Below are 23274 nucleotides of genomic sequence, written 5' to 3'. Positions count from 1 at the left end.
CCCGGGTCCTCTGTTGAGGGATGACTGTGCTATGTCGCAGGTGAGTGCCGTCCCCCCAGGGCAGTTCTGGGCTGCTGGGCTGTGTTGGGAGGCTCCCAGTCTGCTCAAATGATGGCTGAATGGGGCTCTGTTAATTCACACTGCTCCCCCTTCCCAGCTCTGGGACATTCAGCTGAGGTTGCAGGGAAGGCTAATGTCCACGCCCAGTTTTGTGGTGTGTGCCTGTTATTTGAAGCACTTCCGTCACACTGGGTTGTCTGGGGCAGCTCTGGGCTATGGGGCTGGCGATGGGCAGGAGTGTTTCCTGTCCACCAGGATGGTGGCTGTGAGCGGACACCCCCGTTTTCTTGGGAAGTTGTGTTGTTTAGTGAATTTTCTCAGCCACTGGATTATTGCCTTTTGTCTCAGAGCTCTCTTAGTTCTGCTCTTGACTTGACGTGCCCAAATTGCAATTCTTTGAAGCTTTCTGTATTGAGCTTCTTAGAGTAATTGTTTTAGAAAAAGCAAAAAGGATTTAAAAAAAAAAAAAAAAAAAAAAAAAAAAAAACGGCCCTCCTCAGAGATCTAATGGGTTATTGAAATGCTAATAGACAAAGCAACCAGGGCCATTAAGGAAAAGTGCCCAGGGCAGAGAGATCAGCCTTGCTTCGGGATTTGCATATGCGCCTCAAGGCCTGATCTCCGCCCTTCCCCTTTCTGTGTTCACCAGAACTCCAAAAATCCTCTGCTTTTATTTTGGAGTTTTTCGTGTTGTTTTTTTTCTATGCCTGTCTCCTCTCTGCTGGGCTGGCTGCTCTCAGAGTCTCTGGTGTCTGGCCTCAGTCTATCTATGGTTGGAGTTTGAATCAGTAGAATGAGTTTCCGGTAAGAGCAGCCACTGCAATTCTCCCTTCTCCTTCCTGGAGCTGACAGCCCCTCCTCCCCCGGGACTGAGCCTGGCAGGGAGGGGCGCGGGTCCCCTGGCCGCAAAAACTTACAGATTTCGCTGATCTCAGCAGTTCCACGTTTTCATGAGTGTTGTATGAAGTATGCCCAAAGACAGATTGCTCTGTGGTGTCCAGTCCACGCAGTTCCTGGCTTTTTACCTACTTTCCTGGAGGAGTAACTAAAACATACAGCTCACCAGTCTGCCATCTTGCCCCGCCTCTGACATTACTTTTAAATTAAAGGACAAAGGCTTTTGGAAGAGCATTCCCCCAGGGAAGAGACTCACCTTCCTTACCAATGTAATGAGAAATTTCCAGGGTGCTTTCAGATTAATCTCTATTTACATATTCTCTGTAAAAGATCCCTTTAGACCTATAATGGACCTTTGGCAAGACAGCTAATTATGGTATACAAATCAGATTTTTGTGAAACCAGAAATTTTAAATGCAGCTTTTAGGAGTTTGCTATTGAAAGAACTTCTGTGGTGAAAACTTTTTAAAAAGATAAACACTTAAGCAACTGTTTTAGTTTGCTAATGCTGCCGGAATGCAAAACACCAAAAATGGACTGGGTTTTATAAAGGGGGTTTATTTGGTTACACAGTTACAGTCTTAAGGCCATAAAATGTCCAGGGTAACACATCAACAATCAGGTACCTTCACTGGAGGATGGCCAATGGCATCTGGAAAACCTCTGTTAGCTGGGAAGGCACGTGGCTGGCGTCTGCTCCAAGTTCTGGTTTCAAAATGGCTTTCTCCCAGGATGTTCCTCTCTAGGCCTCAGCTCCTCTTCACAGTGTCACTTTCAGTTGCTCTTGGGGTGTTTGTCCTTTCTCAAGGGGGGACATAATACATTCAAACTGGCACAGCAACTAATTGGTCCAAATATATTTATTCTGTAAATCCATGTTTTCCAATTTTAGGGTTTCTTTAAAGCAGGTATAGCTGTATCTGTGTGTGTGTTTTCTTTTTCTCACAAGTTCAGTGCACTAGAATTTTTGTTCCAGTGGTCTGAAATAAAATGTACTTACCTTTTAGAAGGCTCACTATCTGTGGGGTACTGTGTTGAAGCACTGTAAAGCCACATGCAAAGAAATCAAATTTCTAAAATCATACCAGGGAGCTTTACTATGAGAATGCTTTTAATTATAAATTTATATATTTTTTAAAAAGGATCAGAATCATTTGCTTAATTCTTTCATTTTTCTATAGTTTGTATATTGCCATTAAAATGCTTTTTCTGTTGTTTTTAAGTAATATTTTATGCACTTAAATGGTTGATATTTTAAAAGACATGCTACTTTAACGTGCTAAAATAGACATCAAGAGGATACTGAGGAAATAAAAACCTTGATGTGAACAAAGGAGATAGCTCCAAAGAAATTCACAGATATGACAATTTCAAAATTATTGTGTGAGCTCTGGAGAGAATATATGGTTTAAGTTCTTACCACATTAATAAGTACATTAATTAAATTAGTTATCTGTGATAGGGAATTAATGTGAAGGTTGTCTTCTATAGTGATTTTTATAAACATTTACACTTTTAAAAATATAGGTGTATTTAACCTATTAAACTTTGATGATAACTCACGTTTTCCATTCATAGGAGAATGAGTTCTTTTGAATTAGAAGAGAGAATTTATTTTGCTGGCAGTACAATTCAGCACCACCATTTTGTACTCATGACATCATCACAGCACTGAAGGAAATCCTTCCAATAGAAAATTGATATTTGAAGGCTCAAGAACAGATGTCTTGTGATTGTTTTTCTTTTTCTTTCTTTCTTTCTTTTTTTTTTTTTTTTTACTTTTAGGGGCTCTAAATGCCCCTATTCAAGACCTTTTCATTTATTCCCTCTGTTTGCAATGCCGTTTCTTTTGTTTTCCATGTAGTTTCACCTCACGTTTTTTAGGTCTCTGTTGAAATTCACCTTTTCAGGGTGGCCTTACATAACAATTTTACCTCTAAAATAACCCCCCATTCAATCACCCCCTATCCTTTAATTCTTCTTTATCTTTCTTGGTAAACATATACTGCCACTTGACATATTACATATTTGTTTGTCTGTCTCAACCACTAGACTAAAGCTCCATAGGGAAAGGTATTTAGGTATTTGTTCATGGCTGTATCCCTAGATGCAGAGATGCAGAACAGTAGGCTCCCAGGAAGTAGTTGTTAAGTGAATGCATGAATGGGGGTTTCTTCTAAAAGTGGACTATTGAGGCGGGGCAAGATGGCAGACTGGTGAGCTGTAAGTTTTAGTTACTCCTCCAGGAAAGTAGGTAAAAAGCCAGGAACTGCGTGGACTGGACACCACAGAGCAATCTGTCTTTGGGCATACTTCATACAACACTCATGAAAATGTCGAACTGCTGAGATCAGCGAAATCTGTAAGTTTTTGCGGCCAGGGGACCTGCGCCCCTCCCTGCCAGGCTCAGTCCCGTGGGAGGAGGGGCTGCCAGCTCTGGGAGGAGAAGGGAGAACTGCAGTGGTAGCCCTTCTTGGAAACTCATTCTACTGATCCAAACTCCAACCATAGATAGACTGAGACCAGACACCAGAGAATCTGAGAGCTGCCAGCCCAGCAGAGAGGAGACAGGCATAGAAAAAAAAAAATAACACGAAAAACTCCAAAATAAAAGCAGAGGATTTTTGGAGTTCTGGTGAACACAGAAAGGGGAAGGGCGGAGCTCAGGCCTTGAGGCGCATATGCAAATCCCGAAGAAAAGCTGATCTCTCTGCCCTGTGGACCTTTCCTTAATGGCCCTGGTTGCTTTGTCTATTAGCATTTCAATAACCCATTAGATCTCTGAGGAGGGCCCTTTTTTTTTTTTTTTTTTTTTTTAATCCTTTTTTCTTTTTCTAAAACAATTACTCTAAGAAGCCCAATACAGAAAGCTTCAAAGAATTGCAATTTGGGCACGTCAAGTCAAGAGCAGAACTAAGAGAGCTCTGAGACAAAAGGCAATAATCCAGTGGCTGAGAAAATTCACTAAACACCACAACTTCCCAAGAAAAGGGGGGTGTCCGCTCACAGCCACCATCCTGGTGGACAGGAAACACTCCTGCCCATCACCAGCCCCATAGCCCAGAGCTGCCCCAGACAACCCAGTGTGACGGAAGTGCTTCAAATAACAGGCACACACCACAAAACTGGGCGTGGACATTAGCCTTCCCTGCAACCTCAGCTGATTGTCCCAGAGCTGGGAAGGTGGAGCAGTGTGAATTAACAAAGACCCACTCAGCCATCATTTGAGCAGACTGGGAGCCTCCCTACACAGCCCAGCAGCCCAGAACTGCCCTGGGGGGACGGCCCTCACCTGTGACATAGCACAGTCATCCCTCAACAGAGGACCCGGGGTGCACGGCCTGGAAGAGGGGCCCACTTGCAAGTCTCAGGAGCCATACGCCAATACCAAAGACTTGTGGGTCAGTGGCAGAGACAAACTGTGGCAGGACTGAACTGAAGGATTAGACTATTGCAGCAGCTTTAAAACTCTAGGATCATCAGGGAGATTTGATTGTTAGGGCCACCCCCCCCTCCCCGACTGCCCAGAAACACGCCCCACATACAGGGCAGGCAACACCAACTACACACGCAAGCTTGGTACACCAATTGGGCCCCACAAGACTCACTCCCCCACTCACCAAAAAGGCTAAGCAGGGGAGAACTGGCTTGTGGAGAACAGGTGGCTCGTGGACGCCACCTGCTGGTTAGTTAGAGAAAGTGTACTCCACGAAGCTGTAGATCTGATAAATTAGAGATAAGGACTTCAATAGGTCTACAAACCCTAAAAGAACCCTATCAAGTTCAGCAAATGCCACGAGGCCAAAAACAACAGAAAATTATAAAGCATATGAAAAAACCAGACGATATGGATAACCCAAGCCCAAGCACCCAAATCAAAAGACCAGAAGAGACACAGCACCTAGAGCAGCTACTAAAAGAACTAAAGATGAACAATGAGACCATAGTACGGGATATGAAGGAAATCAAGAAGACTCTAGAAGAGCATAAAGAAGACATTGCAAGACTAAATAAAAAAATGGATGATCTTATGGAAATTAAAGAAACTGTTGACCAAATTAAAAAGATTCTGGACACTCATAGTACAAGACTAGAGGAAGTTGAACAACGAATCAGTGACCTGGAAGATGACAGAATGGAAAATGAAAGCATAAAAGAAAGAATGGGGAAAAAAATTGAAAAAATCGAAATGGACCTCAGGGATATGATAGATAATATGAAACGTCCAAATATAAGACTCATTGGTGTCCCAGAAGGGGAAGAAAAGGGTAAAGGTCTAGGAAGAGTATTCAAAGAAATTGTTGGGGAAAACTTCCCAAATCTTCAAAACAACATAAATATACAAATCATAAATGCTCAGCGAACTCCAAATAGAATAAATCCAAATAAACCCACTCCGAGACATATACTGATCACACTGTCAAACACAGAAGAGAAGGAGCAAGTTCTGAAAGCAGCAAAAGAAAAGCAATTCACCACATACAAAGGAAACAGCATAAGACTAAGTAGTGACTACTCAGCAGCCACCATGGAGGTGAGAAGGCAGTGGCACGATATATTTAAAATTCTGGGTGAGAAAAATTTCCAGCCAAGAATACTTTATCCAGCAAAGCTCTCCTTCAAATTTGAGGGAGAGCTTAAATTTTTCACAGACAAACAAATGCTGAGAGAATTTGCTAACAAGAGACCTGCCCTACTGGAGATACTAAAGGGAGCCCTACAGACAGAGAAACAAAGACAGGACAGAGAGACTTGGAGAAAGGTTCAGTACTAAAGAGATTCGGTATGGGTACAATAAAGGATATTAATAGAGAGAGGGAAAAATATGGCAAACATAAACCAAAGGATAAGATGGCCGATTCAAGAAATGCCTTCACGGTTTTAACGTTGAATGTAAATGGATTAAACTCCCCAATTAAAAGATATAGATTCGCAGAATGGATCAAAAAAAATGAACCATCAATATGTTGCATACAAGAGACTCATCTTAAACACAGGGACACAAAGAAACTGAAAGTGAAAGGATGGAAAAAAATATTTCATGCAAGCTACAGCCAAAAGAAAGCAGGTGTAGCAATATTAATCTCAGATAAAATAGACTTCAAATGCAGGGATGTTTTGAGAGACAAAGAAGGCCACAACATACTAATAAAAGGGGCAATTCAGCAAGAAGAAATAACAATCGTAAATGTCTATGCACCCAATCAAGGTGCCACAAAATACATGAGAGAAACACTGGCAAAACTAAAGGAAGCAATTGATGTTTCCACAATAATTGTGGGAGACTTCAACACATCACTCTCTCCTATAGATAGATCAACCAGACAGAAGACCAATAAGGAAATTGAAAACCTAAACAATCTGATAAATGAATTAGATTTAACAGACATATACAGGACATTACATCCCAAATCACCAGGATACACATACTTTTCTAGTGCTCACGGAACTTTCTCCAGAATAGATCATATGCTGGGACATAAAACAAGCCTCAATAAATTTAAAAAGATCGAAATTATTCAAAGCACATTCTCTGACCACAATGGAGTACAATTAGAAGTCAATAACCATCAGAGACTTAGAAAATTCACAAATACCTGGAGTTTAAACAACACACTCCTAAACAATCAGTGGGTTAAACAAGAAATAGCAATAGAAATTGCTAAATATATAGAGATGAATGAAAATGAGAACACAACATACCAAAACCTATGGGATGCAGCAAAAGCAGTGCTAAGGGGGAAATTTATAGCACTTAACGCATATATTAAAAAGGAAGAAAGAGAGAAAATCAAAGAACTAATGGATCAACTGAAGAAGCTAGAAAATGAACAGCAAACCAATCCTAAACCAAGTAGAAGAAAAGAAATCACAAGGATTAAAGCAGAAATAAATGACATAGAGAACAAAAAAACAATAGAGAGGATAAATATCACCAAAAGTTGGTCTTTGAGAAGATCAACAAGATTGACAAGCCCCTAGCTAGACTGACAAAATCAAAAAGAGAGAAGACCCATATAAACAAAATAATGAATGAAAAAGGTGACATAACTGCAGATCCTGAAGAAATTAAAAAAATTATAAGAGGATATTATGAACAACTGTATGGCAACAAACTGGACAATGTAGAAGAAATGGACAATTTCCTGGAAACATATGAACAACGTAGACTGACCAGAGAAGAAATAGAAGACCTCAACCAACCCATCACAAGCAAAGAGATCCAATCAGTCATCAAAAATCTTCCCACAAATAAATGCCCAGGGCCAGATGGCTTCACAGGGGAATTCTACCAAACTTTCCAGAAAGAACTGACACCAATCTTACTCAAACTCTTTCAAAACATTGAAAAAAATGGAACACTACCTAACTCATTTTATGAAGCTAACATCAATCTAATACCAAAACCAGGCAAAGATGCTACAAAAAAGAAAAACTACCGGCCAATCTCCCTAATGAATATAGATGCAAAAATCCTCAACAAAATACTTGCAAATCGAATCCAAAGACACATTAAAAAAATCATACACCATGACCAAGTGGGGTTCATTCCAGGCATGCAAGGATGGTTCAACATAAGAAAAACAATCAATGTATTACAACACATTAACAAGTCAAAAGGGAAAAATCAATTGATCATCTCAATAGATGCTGAAAAAGCATTTGACAAAATCCAACATCCGTTTTTGATAAAAACACTTCAAAAGGTAGGAATTGAAGGAAACTTCCTCAACATGATAAAGAGCATATATGAAAAACCCACAGCCAGCATAGTACTCAATGGTGAGAGACTGAAAGCCTTCCCTCTAAGATCAGGAACAAGACAAGGATGCCCGCTGTCACCCCTGTTATTCAACATTGTGCTGGAAGTGCTAGCCAGGGCAATCCGGCAAGACAAAGAAATAAAAGGCATCCAAATTGGAAAAGAAGAAGTAAAACTGTCATTGTTTGCAGATGATATGATCTTATATCTAGAAAACCCTGAGAAATCGACGATACAGCTACTAGAGCTAATAAACAAATTTAGCAAAGTAGCGGGATACAAGATTAATGCACATAAGTCAGTAATGTTTCTATATGCTAGAAATGAACAAACTGAAGAGACACTCAAGAAAAAGATACCATTTTCAATAGCAACTAAAAAAATCAAGTACCTAGGAGTAAACTTAACCAAAGATGTAAAAGACCTATACAAAGAAAACTACATAACTCTACTAAAAGAAATAGAAGGGGACCTTAAAAGATGGAAAAATATTCCATGTTCATGGATAGGAAGGCTAAATGTCATTAAGATGTCAATTCTACCCAAACTCATCTACAGATTCAATGCAATCCCAATCAAAATTCCAACAACCTACTTTGCAGACTTGGAAAAGCTAGTTATCAAATTTATTTGGAAAGGGAAGATGCCTCGAATTGCTAAAGACACTCTAAAAAAGAAAAACGAAGTGGGAGGACTTACACTCCCTGACTTTGAAGCTTATTATAAAGCCACAGTTGCCGAAACAGCATGGTAGTGGCACAAAGATAGACATATAGATCAATGGAATCGAATTGAGAATTCAGAGATAGACCCTCAGATCTATGGCCGACTGATCTTTGATAAGGCCCCCAAAGTCACCGAACTGAGCCATAATGGTCTTTTCAACAAATGGGGCTGGGAGAGTTGGATATCCATATCTAAAAGAATGAAAGAGGACCCCTACCTCACCCCCTACACAAAAATTAACTCAAAATGGACCAAAGATCTCAATATAAAAGAAAGTACCATAAAACTCCTAGAAGATAATGTAGGAAAACATCTTCAAGACCTTGTATTAGGCGGCCACTTCCTAGACTTTACACCCAAAGCACAAGCAACAAAAGAGAAAATAGATAAATGGGAACTCCTCAAGCTTAGAAGTTTCTGCACCTGAAAGGAATTTCTCAAAAAGGTAAAGAGGCAGCCAACTCAATGGGAAAAAATTTTTGGAAACCATGTATCTGACAAAAGACTGATATCTTGCATATACAAAGAAATCCTACAACTTAATGACAATAGTACAGACAGCCCAATTATAAAATGGGCAAAAGATATGAAAAGACAGTTCTCTGAAGAGGAAATACAAATGGCCAAGAAACACATGAAAAAATGTTCAGCTTCACTAGCTATTAGAGAGATGCAAATTAAGACCACAATGAGATACCATCTAACACCGGTTAGAATGGCTGCCATTAAACAAACAGGAAACTACAAATGCTGGAGGGGATGTGGAGAAATTGGAACTCTTATTCATTATTGGTGGGACTGTATAATGGTTCAGCCACTCTGGAAGTCAGTCTGGCAGTTCCTTAGAAAACTAGATATAGAGCTACCATTCGATCCAGCGATTGTACTTCTCGGTATATACCCGGAAGATCGGAAAGCAGTGACACGAACAGATATCTGCACGCCAATGTTCATAGCAGCATTATTCACAATTGCCAAGAGATGGAAACAACCCAAATGTCCTTCAACAGATGAGTGGATAAATAAAATGTGGTATATACACACGATGGAATACTACGCGGCAGTAAGAAGGCACGATCTGGTGAAACATATGACAGCATGGATGAACCTTGAAGACGTAATGCTGAGCGAAATAAGCCAGGCACAAAAAGAGAAATATTATATGCTACCACTAATGTGAACTTTGAAAAATGTAAAACAAATGGTTTATAATGTAGAATGTAGGGGAACTAGCAGTAGAGAGCAATTAAGGAAGGGGGAACAATAATCCAAGAAGAACAGATAAGCTATTTAACGTTCTGGGGATGCCCAGAAATGACTATGGTCTGTTAATTTCTGATGGATATAGTAGGAACAAGTTCACAGAAATGTTGCTATATTATGTAACTTTCTTGGGGTAAAGTAGGAACATGTTGGAAGTTAAGCAGTTATCTTAGGTTAGTTGTCTTTTTCTTACTCCCTTGTTATGGTCTCTTTGAAATGTTCTTTTATTGTATGTTTGTTTTCTTTTTAACTTTTTTTTTTCATACAGTTGATTTAAAAAAGAAGGGAAAGTTAAAAAAAAAAAAGAAAGAAAGAAAAACAAGGAAAAAAAAAAAAAGATGTAGTGCCCCCTTGAGGAGCCTGTGGAGAATGCAGGGATATTGGCCTACCCCACCTCCATGGTTGCTAACATGACCACAGACATAGGGGACTGGTGGTTTGATGGGTTGAGCCCTCTACCATAAGTTTTACCCTTGGGAAGACGGTTGCTGCAAAGGAGAGGCTAGGCCTCCCTATATTTGTGCCTAAGAGTCTCCTCCTGAATGCGTCTTTGTTGCTCAGATGTGGCCCTCTCTCTCTGGCTAAGCCAACTTGAAAGGTGAAATCACTGCCCTCCCCCCTACGTGGGATCAGACACCCAGGGGAGTGAATCTCCCTGGCAACGTGGAATATGACTCCCGGGGAGGAATGTAGACCCGGCATCGTGGGACAGAGAACATCTTCTTGACCAAAAGGGGCATGTGAAAGGAAATGAAATAAGCTTTAGTGGCAGAGAGATTCCAAAAGGAGCCGAGAGATCACTCTGGTGGGCACTCTTACGCACACTTTAGACAACCCTTTTTAGGTTCTAAAGAATTGGGGTAGCTGGTGGTGGATACCTGAAACTATCAAACTACAACCCAGAACCCATGAATCTCGAAGACAGTTGTATAAAAATGTAGCTTATGAGGGGTGACAATGGGATTGGGAAAGCCATAAGGACCAAACTCCACTTTGTCTAGTTTATGGATGGATGTGTAGAAAGGTAGGGGAAGGAAACAAACAGACAAAGGTACCCAGTGTTCTTTTTTACTTCAATTGCTCTTTTTCACTCTAATTATTATTCTTGTTATTTTTGTGTGTGTGCTAATGAAGGTGTCAGGGATTGATTTAGGTGATGAATGTACAACTATGTAATGGTACTGTGAACAATCGAAAGTACAATTTGTTTTGTATGACTGCGTGGTATGTGAATATATCTCAATAAAATGATGATTAAAAAAATAATAAATAAAAAAAAAATAAAAGTGGACTATTGATGTGCTTTAAGATTTTTACCATTATCCTTCTTCATCAGCAACATTCTAATTTAACAATAATTATTTAAACTACTAAATTATTTTGAATATTAATATTTTCTTTCCTTGGTAACTTTATCCTAAAATCAACAGTATTCTCTTCACTAATGTAAGGATGAGGTTGCAGACAAGGATAATTAGACAAAATGAATTATCCAACGGGCACTTTGGTTTTTTAATTTATTATGTGATTTTTTTTGTGGGGGGGTGAGGGGCTGATGATCAGATTTATCCTTCTTTCATTATATTTTCATTAGGCAACACATTAAAATTTGTCTTCATTACCTGAGCTCATGCCAGCTCACTGGAGGAGAGAATTGGAGTGAACTAAACTTTTGGAATCATTTTTGTTAAAGATGAGTCTTCAGCTATATGAATACAAGCCTTCTAAAGTGTTCAGAAATGTATCAGTCCTCCAGGGATTACACAAATCTTAATAGGACTCAGGTGTAATGTGTGTCCAGTTTTGCTGACAGTTAAGATGCTTAACACACTGATACTTTTACAGTTGTCTAAAAAGTAGACTTCTTGAAAAATATTGGAGCCTTTAAGTTATTCTTAGAAGTCTTTGCCAAGAAATATATATAAGCTCTCTGAAAAAGGCATTTACATATACATGTATACACCCGCACATATGAGCTGAAAAAAGGAGCTACATAAAATGAGTTTACTAACAGCAAAGCAGTTATTGCATATAGAACAAGGACTTCTGTTTGAAAAATCTCTCTTATCCAGGGAAAAATTTTCTCACTTTTCTGTTTGTCTTCCCTATGGCCATATCCATCTACCATTTGTGTGACTAGTCATATATAACATCTAGTATACAATTTATATAAGATAATATTCTTATGTAAGATAATATTCTGTCATAATGTTCAAATCATTTGAAGTGTATGCTGCTTTCTACTTCATACAGTTTTCTCTCAGCACCATTACTGGTTTTCTCCCCTGGTTGTTGACCTGACTGATTATTTTTCGAGGGATGGATTTTTCTTTCTTAATTTCTACAATTGTCAGTATAATCTTTTCTGTCATTTTTAGTTTTCTCTAGTGACTTTTCTCTCTCTTTTTAAGAATTTTTTTCTTCTACGTTTTCGATTGATTTCTATTTTCCTTTCAATTTAGTTATATCCTTGAAGTATTTTGGGTAATTATTCATTTTTCAAGAGGAATTATGGTAGGATGGTTCAGAGCATATCTTTTGGAACCGTACCTCCTGGGTTTGAATCTGGCTTATCATTGACTACTTGCTTGACCTTGGCAAATTATTTAATCACCTGTTAAGTGGGGATGATAATGGTATCTATCTTGTATGGCTGTTAAAATTCAATGAGATATACATATAAATATATGTAAATATACATATAAATAGTGCCTGGCACATAGTAAACACTCAGTAAATATTAGCTATTGTTATTCTTTCCTATAACAGAAGGTTCTTTATTTTATGTAGCATCATCACATTTTGTTCACCATAGTTCAACATTTTCAATAAGCTAAAGATCATGTTACCGTGAATGAATTATGGTACATCGATACAGTAGAATATTACAGTCGTTAAAAGAATGAGATAGATTTACATATACTGGCCAAAAAGCTACTAATGACGTTTTTTAGAAATTTAATTTAAAGTTTTTAAACTATCTCTATATAGACATGTCTTTATAAATATGAGAAAATATTGGAAAGGGTATATGCCTCGAATGAATGGATAGAGAAGACATTTGAACTTTCAATTTTATATAATTTTGAAAGTGGTGGGATTATCAGTGAAGATATACACATATGCACATATACACATGTAATACATAAGTATGTTATGAATATACAACTTCCTATTTTATATGATTTTAAAAGTGGGATTATCAGTGAATATATACATATCTATGTATATATACACATATACATATAATACATATGTATGCACAATATATAATGCATGTGCGCATATATATTACGTTTTGTGCGTTTCAGTATTTTAATTATTAAAACAAAAGAAAACGAAAGTTCTTAATTTGCCTGTTTTGGTTTAGGCCTTTTAATGAAATTCTCCACACTTCTTTTAGTGTTTTATTTTTACCTGATTTTTAAGAATAAGGTAATGCAGGAAGACTTTTATTGTCAAGTGAGTAAAGAAACAAAGTATTAGTATCTTCAATTATTTCTCTGTGATGGTAGATTCAAAAGAAATGTATTCATTGGTCACAAATGCCCACTCATACACACAACTTTTAAATGACTGAGTTACTCTGGAAAATGACAGGAATCCTCTTAAGGCAAAATGAAGACAAATAAGGGAAAAGGAGTAGGATAGGAGAAATGTATGTATGTTAATATATTCCTGGACTAGTGATTTTCACATTTGAATAATAGTTGTAAAACATAATTATTATTATTACTAATATTTGAGTGCTTATCATGTGCCAAAGCAGTGTTCTAAGCATTTTACTATTATTTTATCATATTTGTGTATTTATGCATTCAGAATGTGAGTGTGAAAGTATGTATATTTTTGTATTTGTGCTTGAGTGTACAACCCTTGATATGTCAGTCTACTGTAAGCCTAGAAAATATATCAATGAACTCTTCTGTAATTATTTTTAAAGGTAGATTACTTTTATCATTTCTGATATTCTTAACTCCCTTGTAAAAGTTCTATTTGCTGCATAAATCCAAGAATCCTGATGGGTACGATATCTTTGTATTTAGTTACTGTAAAGCCAATATTTAAATTTCTTTAAGGTCTCTTTCACTGCTTGTTTTTAGAAGATGACGATGTAGTCAGGAGGGTGTGTATATATGTGGCTCTTGGTCTTGTGTGTTTTTTGACAAAAGAATCTCCCTTTGAATCACACTGCTCCCCTGAAGCCCCTGGAGCCTCTGGCTCAAGCAGCGCAGTCAGTCTGTGCAGTGTTCCTGACGTCATCCAGTGTATGCATAAGCCCTGCTATTGTCTTACTGCTACAGCAGGGCTGGGGATTGCAGTATCCGCTGTTTCTCCTGCTCCCAGTCCTGCTCCTGCTGTTACCTAGTGCTGCCTCGCTGCATCCCAGAAGAGCCACGTTGGCCTTCTTTTGCCTATTGGATTTTCAAAAGCACCTCTTCAGTTTTTGGTTCTGTAGGAGACCTTGCTTTTCAGTCACACGGGAGAAAACTGGAGCTCGTAAGAGGAGAATCTGGCAGCTGGATCCCAGCTTGGACTGCATTGTCTGGCTTCATGACCCCTGCTGTGTAGCCGGCTCATCTCTTCCCTCTCACACCTACTCTTCTCACATTTTCTTCCCTCCTTTCTTTTTTCTTTTTCTTTTTTTTTTTTTCTGATTTTTAAAAGCGTCTGGAGCCAGCCATGTTTGGCACTGAATCCTCATGTAAGTAAATGGATCCCACTTCTTGCTATTTAGAAATCTGCTTGCTGTCATGGTTTCATTTGGCTTGGCGTTCATATTCACTTTGCCCTAGGTAATTAACAGCATTGTATTTTGGCTGTTATTATAAAAGAATTGGTCTCAGGGAAGGCACTCCCCCTTACTGGGTTATTCATCCTTAAGGCCTGGGATATCAGTGTGGTCAAAATCAGGGAGGAGGAGAGGAGGACAGGAATCTAGGCAGTCTTTCCAGAACATGTTAATTGATGGGATTAGATCTGTCACTGATCTATTGTTGTGGTTCCCTGAAAGGTAGTTAAACCCTAAAATAGATACTGGGAGGATATGAGATGATAGTGTTTATTAAAAAGGAAACAAAAGGTTTAAAATTTTATCTTAAGGGGGAAAAAAGATATCATTATACCCATGTCCTCATTTTTTTTTTTTAAACATGAGTGGACATTATATGTAGATTAAAAAAATAAGAAATAAACTTTATCTTTGAACATGAATTTATTTTTACAATGTTTGAATTTTGATATGCTGAAAAGTGTCATAGTCCAACAACATCATATGTGTCTTGAAACTTATACAATGAAATTGCTTTGGTGCAGAGCAGGCCCTGCACAATGAGATAGGCTGGACAGCAGTTGTAGACAGCAAAAATTGCTATTTAAGAGATGGTGACCAAACTAAGTTATTTATGGATCATTTAATATTGGGTGTAAAATAATATAACTTGCTAATGCAGTTGCAGAGGTTCTGCAAAATATTTTGTCATGATCTTTAGGCAAAGGTGACAGTTAAGAATTTCTAAATAGACTCAACCTGATGGCCTTAGAACATTAAAAATTGACAAGACAGTCTCTGGGAGGGTGGGGTTAGGGCAAGAATTTAGGGAACACATTTCTTATGAAGTTGTGATTTGACCTTTTCTTTCCGATCTCAGGTGATTGGTGTTGACTATTTGTGCATAGCTGACGGTTATTCCAGAATAGTAGCATTTAAAGGAGTTAGTAATCTTCAGCTTTTTTGCTTCTTGATTGGCCTTTTTAATGCATTAATTATTTTTGTTGTTTCATTATGGAAGCTTACCATCTCTGAAACTACCACACTGCCTATCAAGGTCAAAATAGAATAATAGTGAGATGTAATATCTTATTCAGCATATGATATTATTTTCTAACAATTAAATTATTTTTGTTTTGTAATTTACTTAATGGTGGGTACATTTGGGATCATTGTAATCCAAGAAATAGGAAAGGATTACTTATTATGTTGCAAAGATCTTCCAGTTTAATTGCAATCATGAAATTTTATGTAGGCATCTAGATGTATGCAGAAATACTTATATACTAAAGAAAATTAGTCCTATTACTTTGTTTAGCTGAAAATGTCAGTTGAAGGCTCAGAATGGGAGTCTCTGGGTTATTGGATTAGGGACTCTAAATGTTGTCTGGCCAGGTTTACCAAGCCGACACAGCCTTTCTTGATTTTCAAACATGATCTTTTAGTAATATCACTCATATGTATATGGTATGTTTGAAAACCGCTGATTGCTTCTGCTCTCCATAGCTACCAGATTACTGAACAAAACAGAATACTATTCAGAAGACAAAACAATCATGCAGGGTTATAGCAATTTTTTACTTTACTGAGTATTAAATTTTGGTTCTTGCTTGTCACTAGAAGACCACAGACTTATATGTTGGTGGTCTTAAGTATTGAGAGTGGACTGCCTTTTTCAGTTTAAGAGAAGTTCTAACCCTGTGCTCAGAGTTAAGACAAGTATATTGTCTTTGTATTCTAAGCATAGCTTTCCAGTCCTCTGATTTCCACTTTCTGGAGGCTATTTTATAGGCTTGAAACTGTCTCTATCTAGCATATTCAGAAAAATAATCACATTTGAAATTCTTACTAGTTCAGAAGGGATCTCAGGAATCATCCAGGTTGTTCTTACTAAATTGTTAAAGCAAATACTTCTTTATATATATACCCTGAGAATGATACTGTTAGGTTAATTTTTTTCTAACATATTCTGATTTTGTAAGTTCTTAACTTTGATTTTAGGATTCAGTGCATTACTTGTATTGGATGCTTTTATTTTTAAATTTGAGATATGGTTTGCATACAATAAAATGCATAGGTCCAAGTATGCAGCTCAGTGAAATTTTGCCCTTGTTTAAACACACCTGTGTAACCACTACCCAGATGAAGATACAGAACATCTCCATTACCCCAGAAAGTTCTCTTGTGCCCCTTGCCATTCAGTATTATTTCCCCTCTCACCAATAAGTAACCACTATTATGACTTCTTTTATCAAAGATTTGTTTTGTAAATGGCTCTTTTTAATTTTCTTTTTCTCTTCCTTGCTCCTTACTGTAAGTGGAGGAAATGGTAATGTCTTCATTTTCAAATACTGGATTAAGTTGATTTTGTGTTTTAGACCTTGAGTTCAGGAATTTGCAGTAGCCTGATACCACATTATAACATGTTTTGTCTCACTGAAATAGTATTGCTTGATTTAATTATACATAAAAAAAAAAAATCCTTAAAAACCACAAAAACTAGTAGGCCCTAGCTCATCAAAGCTAATAAGCCCTAGCTCATCAAAGCTAAAGACTTACACAGTTATGGTAACAGATTTAATAAATGCTCTTTGATGTCTGTGTTGGCCTATTTCAGATATCATTTTAGTGAATGTCTCCACCAGTGCCAGTGCCATCTCTCTGACTTAGTGGATCTGAATCTCCACAGTTGTGTAGCTTGGCCACAGCCAATCTATATTTGGGCCCACTTTGAAGTACTCTATGGTATGTGTACCCTATTACAAGGGAGGAAGTGTAGTTTCTATAACCATGTTTGTTACTATCCTGTTACATTTTACTGAGATTTTCCTTTACTGAATTTCCATGTCAAAAAATGAGAGTATTATGTCTGCTCTTTATATGCTTCAAGGAAATGCAATTTTAGATTCGGTGATCAGAATAATTTAGGTTTAAGAATAAAGTACTATCAATAAAGTTTTGTTGAGGGGGTGGTAATTAAAATGCATATTTTGGGTACTTCATTTGGTAGTTTATGTTTTAAAATCAATTAACTGAATTCCATAAAAAGGTCTTTTAACATTTTATAAAAGGAGAAAAAATTTTTCATCTTTTCTTTTTGAAGAATAAGGAAAACTGGTTTTGCACTGCTGCCATTTGGTTACACCCTTCCTGATAAAACCAGCTATTTTCTGAAGAGTAAATATTTCAAGTATGATTAACATTATTCAATTAGCATTTATTGGGCTCAGCCCTCCCCCTTTTCCCCTTCCAGTGGTTAACTTTTTTCAAGTCTCAAGAGTATCATTTAAGAAGTACTGTGGTGGGAATTGTGCCTCACTGTAAGACATAAATGTGCCTTCCAAAGCACCTGCCTTATTAATCCTGTGAAGAGAGCAACACTTCATTACCTTTTGAAAAGCAGGATGCCCCTGGGTAAATAGTGTCATATAATTCCACCTCCCCAAATTTTGTTATGGTTGTTTCAAATTGAAAAGAACATCTAGGGCATCTCTAAAGGGGGAAGTGTCATCACCAAAGGGTCTGTAAGGAGACAGTGTAACACCCACCCACCTGAGCTAATGGTGATGGGGAAATGGTGGACACATGTGTCAGGAGTTCGCTTTAGGGCTGGTATGTTTCGCCCACATGTCTTCCTTGCCATTCTCTGCATACCCACATCATCTTAGGTAGGGTAGCTGAATGCTGGAGAGGATTTGAAGTCCATGCAATACCCCCTGTGATTTGTCTTTGTTGCACTCCAAAAGTTCAGCTGTTGTCTTTTGTTTTTATTTTTGTTACTGATAAATGCATTCAGTTCGAACTGACAGCTTCTCAGTTCTAATAGAGAGTGTGGTATCATGTTATGAAGAACAAGGTAATTATGTCAAATACTCTAGCAATATTAGGTCACTAAGATACTGTATAATTAAACAGGCATTTCTTTGATAGAAAATGAGTCACACTTCCCTTTTATGTGTATTTTAGGGCCATTCTTGACAGTCAGTCGTAAGTGAGATTATACCTGGGTCTCTTGTTTTGGTGTAGCTTCTGTGAATGTGGATTGAGATGTGAATAGTGGCTGTGATTATTAAAAGATGACTATTCACAACTAGACCATTTCTCAATATAAACACCTTGTTCTTAAATAATTGTGTGAGATACTGTTCTTTTTACTGTCAGTATGTTTGGCCATTTTAATACTGTATTTTGTTTTCCTTTTTATTAGTATTTCTCATATGAAACTAGGTAATTTAAGAACACAAGCCATTTTCCTGTCCTACAACTTTTATCTGATTGTATTTAATATTTAGTAGTATTGGATTTTAGATGCTTTCATCTTACTGAAAGCAAATACATAAATTTGCACACAAAATTTCCTCCAAGTCTGCACTAAGAATATTGAATTTAAAAGAAAAATACTATTATATGACTTTAGATAAGTGGAATACCACAGACTGCTAATTTCACATATATGGAAACATAATTATGGACCACAGGGATTTATGTTGGGACATGGTGACACTGGAGCCTGGGAAGCTAAAGATCATATACTATTCTTGATTTTTCTCACTTTTTTCATCTTTTCTTTCCTTGTGACATCTTAAGTTATGATTTATAATTTTAGTATCAAATAAATAAGATAGGAAAATTTTTTTCATCTGGATATTTATATACTTATTCTACTAGTACAGAAATGGAATATAAATAACCTAGTGGTTATTTTTAAATTCTCACTTGAATTTCTTTTCTTATTTTCATTTCAGTATTGGTTTCCCTCATTGGTTAGTCTAGTTTATTCAGCAAAAATTGCACATGAGTTTTCAGTGATCTGTTGTTTTCATTGTGACAGTGGACCAGATTCATATCCTGTATAAACTGTGGGGAGTCTGTGGGGAAAATTGCCATATATGGAAACTTTCCCCATAGAAACCCCTTGGAGTTACACAGGATGTGAATACGATTCATTGTTGTTAAGGATTCTGAGCCGGAAAAGTCACTGATCCACATGTGTTTTTTAAACATTAATAATGTGATTGCATTAAATTATGTTCAAATACTATTAAACTTTCAGCATGAGACCATGTGGAAAACTAGAATATGAATTGTATGGTCATTTCTTCGTTGTTCTTTCAAAGAGTATTGTTGTCCCTCTGTTTTGTCCTAATAAGTATGAAGCATTTATTAACAAACTTATCCATGTGTTTTAAATTAGAAAAGGAACAATTTTTGAATTAAAGTCCTGTAATTAGTCCTATTTGCCATGCTAGCATAGTAAATTGTAATATTTTCTCTATAGAGTTTTTTTTATATTAATAATGGATTCAGATAATTATGAACTGAAAGACAAAGATACAACTTAATACATGTTACAGAAATGGCAGCAACCACATGCCAGAGCCAGACTCAGTGACTAAGTGCAGAGTCTTTGGCATCTGATTGCCTGGATTCACATCATGACTTTTATCACGTTTTAGCAGGACTTGACCATCTACCATCTAAGTTCTTCCTGCCCGAAGTGTGACTTATTCAGTGAACTCAATTCTTCATTCTTTTGGGGTCAGGATGTCTGTACCAGGGTAGGGCTTATCAAGGGTCATGTGGAGAGAGTAGAGTCCAGCAGTAGGAAAGACTGGTTGAAGAAAGGGAAATGTCACTTCCTAAGACTGAGTGGAAGTTCCATCATGGGGTTCTGTGAAGGGACTCAGTGGAAGATCTGAAGAGAGGAGGTTGCATGAAACTGGATGAAATGGGTTAAGGTTGGCAAATGTCCAGCATATTTTTCACTACTAGCCACCTCTGTGGCAGGTGTCAGTAATTGGTCACAACACTCCTTCAGAATTGGCTTAGGCCACTAAAGGTTGGAATGTTCTTCACTTGCATTTCATCTATGCAAGTGTTGATACATTACTATGAGTAATAGTCACATAAATGAATATTTAAATAAACTTGCTAACAATTTCTGAATTAAGAAAAAGGTGGAACTCTAAGTGTTCCAGAAATGTCCCATTAGATACTGTGTGACACATTGTGGTTCTCAGTGATGTCATGGGCTAGTGATTCAGAGCCACCACATTTTGCATGGCATTTATACCAATTGAAGACATATCCTCAGAGCCTAGTAAGGTACCTGGTATATACTAGGCACTCACATTCTTTACAATTTGAATATGCTGTGGTTTAAAGTAATATCATTGAAAATACAATGTATGGGCTTATCAGGGGTTAATGAGTTTGCTTAAATTTTCTAGGCTAAGGAGTTTATCACACATATCTGGCACACATCAGAAACATATCAGTGAACAACTCTTACCTGTCACTCTTCAAAGCAGGAGCAGGTAACACAAACAATAGCATATGGACTTTTATTACAGAATAGCATATGGATTTTTTATTACTCAACCCAAATTTGTTAGTGGGTAAACAGACAATTCTCTTGCCATATACTGATAACCTGAATACATGTGATCTAAGTTCACTTACCATTTTTTAAGGTTAATAAGTAAAAATGACAAGTCACTAGAATCACCACTTTATTTATGGTATGAAAACTGAGAATTGTTTATTTACCAATACTAATGTAATTTCAGGAACTAGAAAAAGTGGTTTTCTATTTCTTTGTGACCTTTCCAGACTGTTAAGGTTCAGGCTTGTTGGCATGGTTTGGATAGTGGCAAGCCTGCTTGGAATGCGTATGGATTAGGAAGTCACAGTGACTCCATTGGAATATCTTTTATTACTTTGTCCATTCCTGGCTACTTCTAGAACTTCTAGGGTTAGGGGGAGGCACTGGTAGAGTCTGGCATGGATCTTGCAAGCCTGGGCTTGCTGTGGAAGCCTGGAATTTCTCATCTGAAACTTTCCTAGATTTTAGCATAATTGTGTTCCAGTTATCTATTGCTACATAACAAACCACCCCAAAACATAGTAGCTTAAAATGAGCATTTATTATTATCTTCCTCATTTCTAGAGTTGAATGGACCCAGCTAGTAGTTCTTAGAGTCTCATGTGGTTGTAGTGAGATGCCTGTTGGGGCTGTAAGTCATCTGAAGTCTTGGTTTAGCTGAGGGTCCAGGAGAGCTTTCTCACAATGGCTGCCAGTTGACGCTGGCTCTTGACTTGAGACTCAGCTGGGGTTGGAGGTAGGAATATCTATATGGTTTTCTCTGTGGCTCAGCCTTTTCATGTCATGGTGCTAGATTCTCAGAGGGGACATCTCAAAGGCGAGCATTCCCAGAAACCCATTTGGAAGCTAGAAGTTTCCTTATGAACTAGTCTTAGAAGTCCCAGAAGTCACTTCTGTAACATCTTGTTTGCCAAGGCAGTTACTAGCACCAGCCTGGATTTAAGAAGAAGGGAATTAGACTCCTTCTTGGTGAAGGAGAGGCAAGGTCACATTGCAGGAGAGTATTTAGGATGGAAAATATTGTAATGACCATCTTTGAAAAATACAGTTTGTCTCAGTGGTTTCCAAACAGTACAGTAAGGAGTTGCCTCCTCAGAGGTGCTGCAGGGATTCTCTAAATCAGAGACTGACAAACTTTTTCTTGTAAAGAGCCCGTTAGTAAATATTTTAGGCTTGTGAACTATACAGTCTCTATTGCAGCTACTCAACTCTGCCATTGTAGCACAAAAGCTGCGTAAATGAAGGAGCATGGCAGTGTTCAATAAAACTTTATTCATGCACGCTGTTTTAGTTTTCTGGCTGCTAAAACAAATACCATATGGTGGGTTGACTTAAAGAACAGGAATTTATTGGCTCACAGTTTTAAGGGTAGGAGAAGTCCAAAATTGAGAAGTCAGCAAGGCAATGCTTTCTCCCTGAAGCCCAGTATTCTGGGACTGGCTGCCGACAACCCTTGGGGTTCCTTGGCTTTCCTGTCACAGGGCAGTGTCCTTTACTTTTGCTTCTGGATTCTGTTGATTGCCAGTTTCTAGCTTCTCGTGACGACTTCTTCCATGTCCAATTTACTTTGCTTATAGGAACTTCAGCCATATTGGATTAAGGGCCACCCTCATTCAGTTTGGGCACACCTTAATTAATAACAGACTTCTCTTTAAAGGTCCTATTTACAAATGAGTTCATACCCACAGGACCAGGGTTTATGAGTTGAGCATGCCTTTTGTCGGGGACACTGAAATTTGAATTTCATATAATTTTCATGTGTCAAAATATTACTCTTCCTTTTGATTTTTTCCCACCATTTAAAAATGTAAAAAATAATATTCTTAGCTCAAGGGATGCTGAACCCTGTTCTTAATATTTGACTGGAATTTAATTTTTAATTACTAAAAAACTAAAATAAAGAACAAAAGGTGACTCACATATTATGATTAATTTTTTTAAAATTTTATTTTGAAATAAATTCAAAGTTACAGGAACAGTTGCAAAAACAATACAAACCCCATACACAGAACTCCAGCATACCCTGACCCCCCTCCTCCGATACCCCGATCCACCAACTTTTACATCCTGTCACACCACCATTTCTTTCTTTCCCTCCCTCCCACCCTCCCTCCCTATCATCCATCATCTATTGCTCTGTCTTCTGAACATAGGAGAGCAAGCTGCACATAATTATGATTAATTTTAACAAATTGGTATTACTTATAGATAGACTTAGGATCTCATTGACTTTATTATTGAATGTTATAAATTTGAATTTATAAATGGATATGTCTGTTTGGCATGTTGGGCTTTTACATAATATTTTCTTTGAAAAAAGTTCTGCTAAAAATGACTGAAAGAAAATATAAAACAAACAAAATCCTAGGACACTGATAGGCTGCAATTCTTGTCTGTTCCAAAATTACA

The 23274-nt window shown here is 37.5% G+C and overlaps 1 protein-coding gene across 8 annotated transcripts in view; it reads left to right on the top strand.

Moving 5' to 3' along the window:
- The window catches only part of ST7 (suppression of tumorigenicity 7), a 366579-nt gene that overhangs the window by 99787 nt on the left and 243518 nt on the right, over positions 1-23274 (top strand). Inside the window, exon 1 of one of the 8 annotated variants that reach the window (XM_037836313.1) lies at positions 13751-14414. The exons of the other annotated variants lie outside the window; for them this stretch is intronic. Within the exon in view, the coding sequence (XP_037692241.1) occupies positions 14393-14414 (22 nt within the window). The 5' untranslated portion in view covers positions 13751-14392. Of the gene's footprint in view, positions 1-13750; positions 14415-23274 lie in introns of those variants that run through there. 8 annotated transcript variants of the gene reach the window in all.

Source organism: Choloepus didactylus, chromosome 5 (assembly GCF_015220235.1).
Source record: "Choloepus didactylus isolate mChoDid1 chromosome 5, mChoDid1.pri, whole genome shotgun sequence".
NCBI classification, from domain to species: domain Eukaryota; kingdom Metazoa; phylum Chordata; class Mammalia; order Pilosa; family Megalonychidae; genus Choloepus; species Choloepus didactylus.
Note: the sequence above shows the minus strand (reverse complement) of the source record. Positions and strands in the feature narration are given on the sequence as shown.